The sequence below is a fragment of the Bombus vosnesenskii genome, unplaced genomic scaffold (genome assembly GCF_011952255.1).
Source record: "Bombus vosnesenskii isolate JDL3184/JDL3185 unplaced genomic scaffold, Bvos_JDL3184-5_v1.1 scf7180000014105, whole genome shotgun sequence".
NCBI lineage: Eukaryota > Metazoa > Arthropoda > Insecta > Hymenoptera > Apidae > Bombus > Bombus vosnesenskii.
The window spans coordinates 612,701-625,858 of NW_022883371.1; the positions used below are offsets into that span (position 1 = coordinate 612,701).

The following is a 13,158-nucleotide window of genomic DNA, read 5'->3' on the forward strand; positions in this document are numbered from 1 at the left end:
AATATCTTACCTATATATGTAGATAATCTTTTACGTATTTTATTTTTTAAGAAAGTACAACAAAGAATCTAATACAAAGTTTCAAATACGATAGTAAATATTGAAGTACATATATACACACACGCGCGCGCGTGCGTGTAAAAAATGTATATGAACATATATATGTCGGAGTGCCATCGGGAGTGAGGTTGGGGGCGGCCGAGGTATCTCCTCGGGAATTAGCCATGGATGCAAATGACGATGGCTCCAGATTTGTTGACGAATCCACGGCACACGGGATGGCAAATATCAGTGTAATAATCGGGTCGGGTAACTTCTCGATGACTCGGTCCGCACTTCGTATAGCGACTCACTAACAAAAGCTCTGTCCATCTTAATAAGACTGTCCTTATATATTCCTGTCCCCACTTCTGGGGTCAATCCTTGTATTTAAGGAGAGTCATATAATCATTCCGTACCTCTGTCAGATACGCGTCCCTCCCGTGCCCGTGGCTACGTCCAGTGACCCGTTAGGTCACCTTAAACCCGAACCCGTCGTCATAAAGCCCGGTTGGAACATTAAAAGTTATTTTCTTATTTTTATTACCTAAACATACAAATCTTGATTATGGTATTGGGGGTTTCCCAACATTCCCGACGGCAATCCCGCTATCCTTCCATCTCCGACATATATGCCGGAGAAGAGTCAGGAACAGGGTTGTGGGCGTTTGATAGACCTCCCTTGGAGTTGGCCATCATTGTGTTGAAGATACGGCCTGATACTACGAGTATGAACACTACCGATTCGACAATCAACAGCGGCGATTAGGCACTCGCGACACTAGTGATAATGGTCTTAGGTTCGATAACGAATCCACGGTCAACGGGATGATAGATATACTTGCTCACACAATCTAACTCAAACGTGTAATACTCACAGATCGTAAGGCGCTACTCTCTCCGTCGATAAGATCATAAGAAAGAATGACTTTTCGTCTCAATGGTGCCACAGAGGAAAACTATAATTGGGTGTGTCTAAGGACACGAGTTCATCGGATTCGTTGAGTATAGCCTTCGTTGAGAAAGTAAGGGAAATTGACGTGGTTGTCAATTGGTCAATTTGGGACAAAGACTGCCTGTCCGTTTGAATAACCTTAATTACCAAAAACCTAGGTTTTATAGCGGGTCCTCAGGCTAGCTGAACTTGTGCTGTGTAAGTGCATCAACATCAGGTATTCATTGTCCGAAGGAACCGTTGGCATGTTTTACTGTCAGGTACCTCTATGGGTATTTCCTTTAATGAGAGTCATAACATCACTTCACACCTTTGTTAGACGGAGCGCCCGTCCCGTTAACCGCGGCTACGTTCGGCGACTGATGGTCGCCTTGAGCTCAAGTTTATTATCACAAATCGCAAACAAGTACCATTGGGCAGAATGACTGCAAATTGTTTAATTACAACTGTAAACTTTAATTACGATTTTACGGATTTTCCCGAAGTTCCAGGGGAAGGCTCCGGTGCCCTTTCATCTCCGACATATATATCTTAGTTTTCGAGTTATGAATGATTAATGAAAATATTCGAAATGCCTGGTACCTCAATATATCCGCTGATTGTGAGCGCTAATTCAAGCTATGCCTGTATGCCATGCTGAATTGCCGTCTTGATACAGAGCTTTTGTATCTGTTTCAAAAGGCAATGTTTAACACATAGCGCCATCCGAGCTTCCTACTCTAACAAAGTTTCTTGCCTAAAAATCAGTAAATTTGTAAATTCAATACTTCAAAAACTAATTGAAATTGTATAGATGAAAGGCTGATGAACTTGTCTTCAGAAGTACTATCAGATGATTCATAGAGAAATATATAGTGCTGCTTAAAAAGCGAACTTCTTTATATCTCGGAAAATAATAATATAAGAAAAATTCGTTAGGAAATAAAAGGTTGTCCAGTGTTCAGAGTTACCGTGGATATATTAATATGACTAATATTATAATGACGGACAAATTTTCAATTGATTGTTAATATTTGATAATAACCAAAAATTTAGCGATGTTATTTATTGTAAGGAAAACATATAAAATGCATATGAAACAACTTTCCATGAAAGCACGTTGCCGGTTTTACAATGTATAGCTAATCGGGAGCGGTACTCAAATATCAATGATGATTATATTCGTTAATTTGCAAAAAATCGAAATTTTAGTTTATTTGTATTCATACCTATATTTATTTTACGATATGTCTACGAAATATGTACGAAATGCGAATAAACCAGTCGAATTAGAATCGGAAAAAATTGTAAAAGTAATTTTTTTACAAAAAATGGTTTGGAAGATCATTTGAAATGAAATGTATGTGTTGCAAATTTATGAAAAGTTGGGCGTCGTAGTTAAAAAAAGGCATATAAGTACGAAAAACAGGTTTTTCGCGTATAAAAAGATAAATAGTGATTTTTTAATGTAGGAAAGATCGGCAAAATGAGACCTATAAGATCAAAATCGATCGATACGTTGACTTGCAACAAAATAAAAACTGTCAAAATAGACCTCATTTTCACTCGTTTGTTATTCACAGAGATTTGAACGCACGACTTTAAAATTTTAATAAAACATGATCTTGGTAATGATAAAAAGTGTGCCAAATTTCAGTTTGAAATTTTTGTTAGATTTTGTACAAAATTGTTCGCTTCATCCCAAAAGGGTCTCCGTAGAAGCTAAGTTTCTATAGCTTTGATAAGTTTTTTTTTTAAATTTTTTTTTATTTATTTATTTGGATTTTACAATTTGTCCAGTAGGACATTTGGTAAAATGTTGTAGCTGTATACTAATATAACATGTGGGTGGCTACCCCCAGCGGGGTACCATCATCGTGTTTGTTAGGTTATGTCCTTTGTGAGATCTGTTGGGTGTTTCCTTTTTAACCTTCTTTTTATGCTTGATGTGTCGACCGTTTCCGCCTTTGATAAGTTGCATAGTAAGCTGTGAGTATGCTTTCTATTCTTTAATACTTGCACTATCGTATACATTTTGAAATGAAGTAATATTTCTAAATTAAATCATCTAAAAATGGTTCTGGAAAATAAATATGTTTCTTTCCTCTAAAAGAATGAAACAATTCTTTTAATTTTTGTCATAGCGAATTGGCAATAAAATCAATTAAAAACTATTATTATTACACGAATTTACAGAAAAGTTTTCTTTCATGAGATAACTTTTTTCTGTCAAAAAAGTAATTCTTAACAATAAGAGCTAAAAATTTCACAAAGTGTAAAACAGTGGAATTAATTGCCCTTCAATTTTCGAATGAATTATTTCAGAAAATCTGCTTTAACTTTAATAAGTCATGAAATTCCAGTATACGGACGAGATAGCGAGCAGTTGCGCAGTGGGAACAGTGGCGACATGCGTCGGTCTATCTGCGAACACGCCTAAAATTGAATTTGCGCTTTCAAACTGCTGGTACCTACATTATCTCAGCAATAAATTGACGTAAAACGATGATTTTTAAAAATCTGGGGCAGCTCAATGAGGCATTGACAGATAATACAATCAATTCTTTCAAAAATTATATTCAAGCTCAAAATTTTTAGTTTTTTGGTTTCTTATTTTTTATATTTCTTGTTCACTATTTATATATGACATAAATGACATAAATGACATTTTACGTGACAATAACAAATGTCATATAATTTAAATTTCTTAAATATGCAATTTTCGTTATAATGCTATAATTAGAGAATCTTTAAGAAAATGTTACCGGTTTTTTGTTTTGTTGCAAGTTAACGTATCGATCGATTTTAACTTTATGGATATTATTTTGCAGATCTTTCCAATGGCTATATTCCGCAATAGAATCCTTTTTCTGAAAAATTATTACATTTCTCTTCATATGCGAAAAGCTCGTTTATATCTTTTTGAAACAATGACGCTCAACTTTTTATGAGTTTCAAACTCATATGTTTCATTTCCAATGACCTACCGAACCATTTTCTGCAATAAAATTGTTGTTTACAATTTTTCTCGATTTTGGGTATTTTGGAGGCTAATTAGACTGGTTTAGAACTGGTTGCCCGAATATGCATTCAGTATCAGTATACGTGTCAGTGCTGTTTCACTATTTATCCAAAATAGAGCTTGGCTCTACTCTATTCACTATTTACTCTGGAGAAACACTGCGGATGAAACAAGGATGAGAACAGTGCTTTTCAATGAATCATCCGTGGTGTTCTTTCAAAATGAAATTGTGTAAATTCCGCTTTAATCTTCGACAAAATAGTTTTCGAGCGAGTACAGAACTCAACGTTAAGCAGCGTGTGTTGAGGTACAAGGCGGACACTTTTAATATTTTCATTAAATGTCTGTAACTCGAAAACTAAGCTATGTAGGACATACATATGTCCATAAGAAGTCTTTTACTTATTTTCGTGATATTCCGATAGATATTCTGTCCCCATCTCTGAAATATTGACATGTATTTATGAATCACCCTGTATATAGAATAAATATATTAACCATGTACGTTAAAATGTTTTGTTAAGTACTAAAGATATCAAAAGAATGTTCTTACAAAGCTTGTTTGATGTGACGGGGGATATAACGCGGTACAAATAGCTTTTTTCGCAATAGAATAGTAGGAAGATATTGAGGTCAAGTTCTTTTTTTTAAACAGGATCTTATATATTTTTCTTATCGATAATATGGTACTGTTTTTTTGCAACGAATTGATGTACTAAGGAAGTCATTTCGTTCTACTCCGCAAGGTCATTCTGTTAAACCCTGCTACAAGTCACTCACTCATCCAATCTTGTAACTTCTTCATGGTATTGAAGAAGTATCGACCATCATGGTATCGACCATTGTCGATAAACAGTTAAATGTATAGTATATAATATATGTATATATATACGTTCGATCATATACATATCTATATAGATAAAATTTTAAGTGATCTATTAAATTTACTATCGCCAATAATTCTCTTCCTATAATAAAATAGAACGCTGATAAGTCTACTTCATCTTATTATGAAGAAAAAATTCTACCAATTTCAATGCTTAGAAAAGAATAGTATTATTGTATGCTTTCAGTGTTCTTTGCTTTTTATATTTTATATATGACAATTTCAGACAAATATACTATAATAAACGCCAGTTTTGTGAATAATATATGTCTTTAACGTAGCTTATGATTAGTATTGTGAATAGTAACTAAACCAGGGTACGATGTCAATGCTTCTATTTCGACATAACGCTACACTCTTTGATACGTGTTTAAGCCTTCTATAGCGGCAAATTTATAAATAAACTGAACTTACAATGACGGTCATACGTTGCAAAGCATATACTGTTACATACAATTATATTGGAAACGAAATAATATATCTGAAGAATAACGAAGAATTACTTTGTAAAGATGTACAAAACAATTAGAAAAGAAAGGATTGCTTATATTTATATGTATGTTGCAGTATATGTTTGCGGTATGTGTATATTACACACACACATGCGCGCGCACGCGCACGTTTCTTTGAATACACATAAATCTGGCATAAATATGCTATTGTTTTTATAGATTTACGTTATTTTGATATAAATTTGTTACGTACGTAATCTACTCAATTCGCTAAAAAGTTGTTTTGCACAGTGGTTACAAAAAGTACCTGCACATAATGAATAAAAGGCTTTTTTATGAGTTTTCTACATTTTATTTTCATAATATCAAATTTTAATCTTTCTACGAATGTACTTCTAAATGATATGAAATTTAACAAATGTACCTGGTTTTAATGAAGTAAGATACAAATTCAGTAATAAGTAAAATGATGTGCAAATACTTTTTGTGGTCAATGTGTATGAGAGATTATTTGAATGCATACGATGTTTCCAAATTAATGTTGCTTGTGATAAATATAAAATATTTTTTAATATAAATAGATAAATGTCTGAAGAAAAGTATTTCTAAATCAGGAAACGTAAAATATAAAGAGTATCTCTTAGAAAAGACAATCATGAAATGCAGCAGCTTATTATAGTAGTCCATTTTTAATGGTTAAATATTTGTTAGCTTGTGCTTATAGGAAATATCTGGCAGTACATATACCTACGTATAATGTGTATAAATATAAAAGCATTTAAATATACATTTTTGATGTTAAATAATAGGAAAAGAAATAAATATTGCTATTGGCAAAAAATAAATTATTTGAAATAAAAGAATTAATGATAGTTTAGAAAAAAACTAATTTAATAAAAAATCATATATATAATATATATATAATAATAATAATTTAATTAATAATAATTAATAATATATAATTTGACATTACCACTTAAAGCTTTTTATGTCTTTATATTTTTCTCATAAATTAAGCATCTTTAATTACAATGTTTTGATATACTACAACTTTCATTGCATGTAATGGCATAAATTGTTACTTTAAGCTTTAATCAAATGAATTCGTACCAAGACAGAGATCGTTCGATACAGAGTCGTAAAATTGGCCAATGATTATTAAATTGATCATTGTCTTGCGTGATAACGATTACAGTAGTTTAGCTGCCAAAAATCCACCTCTCTTCCCTCTATCCTCCCTCTAAGTCGTTTCTTTGCCACTGTTCTTTCGGAGAGGGGCACTCTTCTTTTACTTAAAGGGAAGACCGGTGGGAAGGCAAGGAAAATCTTATAAGCTAAAATAAAAGCGAAACAAGGCAAAGTCCGCGGGAGTATTTTTTTCAGTCTCAAGAAGTGTTTAGTGGAGTGACTATCGTATCACAGGTATTATCTTCTCAAATATTGTAACACGTTATATTGTATAATTGACAAGCTGAAATTATAAGTGAGGTAATGATAATCTATTGTGAAATCGTCCGAAAGTGAAGAAGTCGCATTTTGTTTTATGTGCAATAAATCAAGTAGAAAAATAAAAAGAAGAGGAACGTAATATTTTGTTGAAAGTGATATTGCCGTGGCATTATCGTATAAATCCTTTAATAAGTTTGAATTTGAATGTTGACAACTAAAGTAAACTGGATAGTAACTTTTGCTAAGCTTAGTGAAATTTTATTGATTTTGGTTTTTATACCCTTATACCTACTTCTCTCTACTCGTTAGTATAAATATATCATACATATAAACTTAAGACCTAGTATCTATCGTATCTATTTATAAATTTATTGGGTTGTAACATAAATAGGTTCGGTCAAATAAAGAAAAATATTGAGTTTAACTGAATTTACTTATGTTACAACCTAATAATTTTCAGATTTAAGATCTGAAGCACAGCTGAATCTGTTTATCTCTTATTACCAAATACTAAATACACCTATTTTTGGTGTATCTCCTGCTTTCCTATCAAAGCACTTTGCTTTATGTGATTTTTTCTCTATCTTTTGTTTGTTCTTTTTTCTTGTTCCCTTTGCCGTGTTTTCTCTCCTCACACTCCTACCCCACATTTCCTTTATTTTTCTTTTTATTCCTTTCGTCCAGTTCTTTCCTACTTTTTCCTCCAATATTGTCTCTGTTTCTTCTCTTCCTGCTTCCATTTTCTTACGTCTGTTTCTTAAATGTTTTCACAGTAATTACACTTTTAATATTTATACTATTTTTATTTCTAAAGTTTGTATGTTGCTTGCGAATAATTGGGAATGTATTATGAGCTATTAAAAATTGAATTTGCTTTTTCATACATGTATGATTATATCGTAATACATATGGGAATTATATCAAAATCATGACATAATTGACATAATTAATTTAATTATATTGTCGATAAATAAAGCATTCTGTTATAATAAATAGGAATCGATGTCACAATCAAACAGTTTGTTGTACTTTAACGTGACCTGCTTTCATTCGTTAAATATATCTCATTAGCTAAATATATCAATCGAGAGTACTAGTTGTAACATCTACTTAGAAAGAAGGCATTGATAAGTGTTTAAAATATGCGAACGAGTCTTTGAATTGAATGAGACCCGCTAGATCTTTCTATAAACTATCAGTTATATATGTAGAACAATAATATGTTCAACCAATATAAATAAAAAATATAATTGATATTTCTCTTTCTTTCGAACAAACCTAAACATTTCGGTTGTTGACTCATACATACATATATAAGTATAACGATACATACATCTATAAAATCAAAATAATATACATAATTTCACTGTATAAAAAAAGAGTTTAGAAGAAGAAGAGGAAAAATTGTTGTTATATCTCAGTTTACTTTTGACAGACGTGAACAAATATGTGGGCAGATGAGGAACCAGCGCCATGGGATATCGAAGAAACCCCGGCGGAACAAGCTCCTGAAGCATCTGCAGAATCAGCCGCCCCAGCTGCCGAAGCAGCGACTGGAGAGAAACCAAAAATCAAATTAGAAAAAATTGAACCACCGCACTACAATCACCATTGGGTTCGCCCTCTCTTTCTTAATTACGCGTATCTTTATGAGTATAGGTATGGGTTTTTAATGTAACTCAATTAATTAATATTTCACATTTTATTAATAAAGTCCTACAGTACAAATAGCCATTTAAAAATTGAAATATCAATATTTTTAAAGTTATGAATTTTTTAAATTACTTTAAATTTAGAATGAATTTTCATAAAGAATTTAAAGAAAAAATTGACTAATTTTAATTACAATTACAAAACTATTTACTTTTCTCTTTTTACAATTGAAGAGTTTGCAACAATAAGAGGGTATCTCAATGTTTAAATTGTCTTTATTGGACAAGAAAGGGAGGTATGGGTTCATACTTAAAAGAGTAGAAGAGTTTATTACTATGAATATTGGTCGATTATGACTTTATAGCAGGTTTGGAAAAGTAATTTGGTTGAGTTGGTTCTTGTTGGTTTACTATATATTATGATCTTATATATTATAAATTATTGATAAGTGGAGTTGTCTTTTTATTTCAGCAGCTTCTTCAATTATAATGTCAAATTGAGGTTGAATATACCCTGTGAATATACTATATTGTACTGTGAATATACCCAACGAATTAAATTCAGCTATTGAAAGTAGTTTCACTATTTTATTAGGAGAACAGATACTATTGAGATTTCAATATTTATTTAATAAAAATAAACTAGTGAATAATATTTAGTATTATACAATTTGTTTATATTAATTCGCTACCAGCTATCAGAATTTAAACATAGAGATGCACAAAAAGTGCATAAAATAGTTTTAGAGGAGATTTATAATACATCTAAAATAATTCTTCTAATTTAAAAGTTGCTATAATTTTAATAATTGTTAAAGATAATTCATAAGATCTATAAATTCTTTTAATGTAAACGATGACAATAATTATAATTAGGTACTATAAGTATATTTCTATGAATTTTTGATTCTTTTTTTCTTCAGAAAAAATTATTACAACGATGTCATTGATTATCTGAACCAACGGGAGAAAGGCATATTTCGAGAACCTCCCAGAGCACAAGAGTGGGCTGAACGAGCAATGAGGACTTACGACGAAAAGAATACCGACAAGAGTTTCAAACGATCTGCAGATATGAAATATATAATTAATATGAGACATGAACCTAGATATTACAGTTACCATACTCGAGCATATTATAGTTTGAAATATCAGAAAATTTTGTAAATTATTTTTTGATAATAAAGCTATATAACTTAATGATATATTGGCAGAATTGACATATGCAGCATAGATGTAAAGTACATTACAGTCGTTTTTATCTATATGAAATTTATAATACCAAATTTCTAATAATATTAATTATTTACCCAAACGTATTTATATATTTTTCACGAATACTAATACCAATTTTAAGCATTGAATATTTTCTAAATGGATTTTCTTACTACAAAAATAAACTAGAGAAATATTTCTTATTTCTTCAGCTAATAAATAAACCATAATAAACCAGAAGTCATTATCTATATTTGATTCCACAGAAAATTCAAATCTCTATCTTTTAATTTTGTATAAAGATTGTATTGTGCTAAGTACACAGACTGTGTCATTAAGAAACACTGTAAAAAAGGTACATTTTATCCTATTTAAAATGTATAACCTCCTTCGTTATTCTGTTATATGACCACTTAATTTTTTTTAGTAACTCATACTTATATGTACACATATCTTACTTACATCATATGTATATACGTATTTACGTATAACATAAACATATGTATAAGCTATGTATTATATCTAACCTCAAATTCTGCATACACCTATTACAATGTATGTATGTCATCGCAATATTGTTATAAAGTAAATTTAACTACATATACATATTTTGAATCAATGAGATACATCTAATATAGATTGAAACCTTTGTAAATGAATTTTGATATTGTAGGAACTTTTCATTACATAGATACATTTCAGAATAATGCCAAATTTCGATCAAAAATTCCTGCTGTTTCCTAAGAAATTCGTTCGTAAAAATTTTTCGAAAATTTATCATATTCAGACCACTGTTTGTCAAAGGACTTTCGCATTCTCATTCATTATGATCTCCTAATGAAAAAATGTTATTTCATAGTTATGTTTTTCAACCATTTTCTTCTCGGTTACATGTGGTATACTTCATGATGTTTATTAAAACTACAAACGTTTATGAAAACAAAATTTTCTTGTGGTTTATATATATATGTTTTATTTAAATATTGATATTAAATAATATGGATACATTTTATATAACACAATAGTAATTTACAATATTCACTGAATTTTTTAAAATGTAACACTTTTCTTTTTATTCGAGAATTTCCTTTTTAACGGTAACAATGCAATGGTATTTAATGGATTGACAATTTCATTTGGTTCCATTATTGAGTTGATTTTGTCTCTTCTTGATTTTGTAGGTTGTGGCATACACGATTCTATATCAATATTAGGGACTTTTATAAATTTTATGGTTTTCGGCTGTGGTTTTTCTGACAAAATTTCCATATTAGGGAATTTTTTTAATCTGGTGTCATCGCAGCTATCTGTGTTATCGAATTTTGTTGCATGTTGTTGAAAAGCAATATCCGCTTGTTCGAGAGTATTTCTAGCTTTTTCGATTTCTGCATTCAAGTCAATAACGTCGAAAATACGATCCTGCAAAAATAAATGACAGCATAAATTTATGAAATTCTTGTAATATCGTTATTTAATGAAACTTATACAAATTTATAGACAGATTTTCATATATTACTCATTTATTCATTCAAAATAAAAGATTCCACGGTATTATATATATATATAATGTATATGAGATGATTTTAAGGTGATTCTATATCTGAGTGGATGGAGATTTGTTTAAAAAATATATCGCCAAATTGACCTTGATTTTGAAATTTAATTGAAATTCAACTGATCTTTTTTATATTATGTAAATAATATAACCTGCATGTCTCTTCGTTTACGCCTCAATTCCGCCAGATCTTCGGTAAACGCAGCGGCCGCACGCTCCTTGTAACGCCGTTGGTTGATGACAAAACTGTCTTCAAAATCGTCTTCGATTCCTCGCCCAGATATATAACACAAGTCATCGAATAGGTCATTGCGGCATCCAGATATATTGTGAGGATCTAAAGTATTTGAATGATAATATTAGACAACTTGACATCAAATAACATTTTATAATTAATTTATAGTTAATAAATGGTATATGTATAATAGTATGATAAAAACTATAGTTTTTGAAGAAAATATTTTAAACAACTTCAATTGAAAGATATTCTAACTGAATATTACTGAAGGAGATTATTTTATACATGGAAAGAAATTCTGAATGTAGAATGAAATTCTTTCATTTTAGATCTAGTTTTCGAGAAAATCGAAGTTGAAAAGACAGATACGCGTTTACTAGACTAATTCTTGGAATACCCCTAAACAATAATTTTGCAAAATGCCCCTAATTTTTTTCAATTTCTTCATAAAATTAAGTAACAACTAACAACAACTAACAACAACTAACAACAACTAACAACAACTAACAACAACTAACAACAACTAACAACAACTAACAACAACTAACAACAACTAACAACAACTAACAACAACTAACAACAACTAACAACAACTAACAACAACTAACAACAACTAACAACAAGTGGCAACAAGTGGCAACAAGTGGCAACAAGTGGCAACAAGTGACAACAAGTGACAACAAGTGACAACAAGTAACAACAACTAACAACAACTAACAGTAACTAACAACTAACAACTCGGAAACCTACAATAACTTGTCCACTCATTGTACACAATTTAGCACAAATTTAGTTTAGTGACTCGTAGTGAAGCTCCTTCCACAGTACTCTGTGCAAGATTGGTTAGAACTGTCCTTGCAACTGACTAACGGCTGTCTTTTATACTATGGTTTCGGTATGTCTACCACACACATAGATGTGGATGACCCATGCTCAGGTACACCATTTTTAATTACCCCATGTCGTAAAGGACCACGGTCAGCACTTATATTGCTTTGTACCTAAAGTACATTGGGATTTCTCTGACACTACAATATATTATTTATGATATGTACAACATTGCAATTGAACTACCTGGATTTGCTTCTTTCTTATGATCGTAAATCTCAACCCTGCTTCGTGTCTAGTTACTGGGTAAATTAATATTGATTAATTTGAGTATCGAAAGTAAGTAAATGAATATTATGTTCTATACGATATGATATTTATATACGATAGATTACTTTGCATGAGTATATGATTATTCGAATAACTAGTATCGACCAACTTTTATCGTCATTGACAAAATACAGTGACTCACGAAAGTATTCGAATGTCCTCCAAAACAGAGTGATATTTTTCAAACTGAATCAAAGACTTGAATTTTTTTGAGGGGTTAGAAAGATTATGTAGTTGATTGTATGACATGTACTGTTACGTCCCGTGACTCTCTACACAAAGTAGACTCCATATCTCGGGCAAAATGGCTACCTGATGTGTAAACACGCTTATTGCCGACTCTCGATAACCTTAAGGACTCATCATAAATCTTAGCATTTTCATAATTAAGGTTCTTAAGACCATACAAGTATCTTTTAAATTAAAGTATTTCTTATATTTACTGTCCAGTCCGAGAAAACACAGGAAAGCGGGTTTTCCTATGTACGATACTACCCACGGGTGACCTTTGATTGGGGACGGTCAGCACTCATCCTGACACACTCGTCCTGATTTACC

The 13,158-nt window shown here is 31.2% G+C and overlaps 2 protein-coding genes across 5 annotated transcripts; one reads left to right on the top strand and one right to left on the bottom strand.

Moving 5' to 3' along the window:
* The first annotated feature begins 6,600 nt into the window (after positions 1-6,600).
* Positions 6,601-10,249, top strand: LOC117239645 (flightin). Of its 4 annotated transcripts, none has more exons than XM_033505368.1 (3): positions 6,601-6,755; positions 8,218-8,441; positions 9,358-10,249. In XM_033505368.1, exons 2-3 carry the CDS (start codon positions 8,230-8,232, stop codon positions 9,599-9,601), a joined length of 456 nt encoding a protein of 151 aa, XP_033361259.1. In that variant the 5' UTR covers positions 6,601-6,755; positions 8,218-8,229; the 3' UTR covers positions 9,602-10,249. The 4 variants fall into 4 exon arrangements, with proteins under 4 accessions (XP_033361259.1, XP_033361260.1, XP_033361261.1 ...); XM_033505369.1 differs by having other exon boundaries at positions 6,613-6,755; positions 8,204-8,441; XM_033505370.1 differs by lacking the exon at positions 6,601-6,755 and adding an exon at positions 6,797-6,821.
* A 444-nt stretch (positions 10,250-10,693) lies between these two features.
* On the bottom strand, positions 10,694-11,560 carry LOC117239708 (the record flags this gene model as incomplete). The annotated part of the gene is made up of 2 exons (XM_033505507.1): positions 10,694-11,068; positions 11,357-11,560. Coding segments are annotated over 2 exons (573 nt in total), but the record flags the coding sequence as incomplete, so codon positions are not given.
* Positions 11,561-13,158: the final 1,598 nt, after the last annotated feature.

Bases quoted from the DNA above. Each gene is read 5' to 3' on its own strand.
- LOC117239645 (XM_033505368.1), top strand. From the start codon at position 8,230: ATGTGGGCAGATGAGGAACCAGCGCCATGGGATATCGAAGAAACCCCG. The intron at 8,442-9,357 runs GTATGGGTTTTT...TTTTTTCTTCAG, and splicing joins GCGTATCTTTATGAGTATAG to AAAAAATTATTACAACGATG.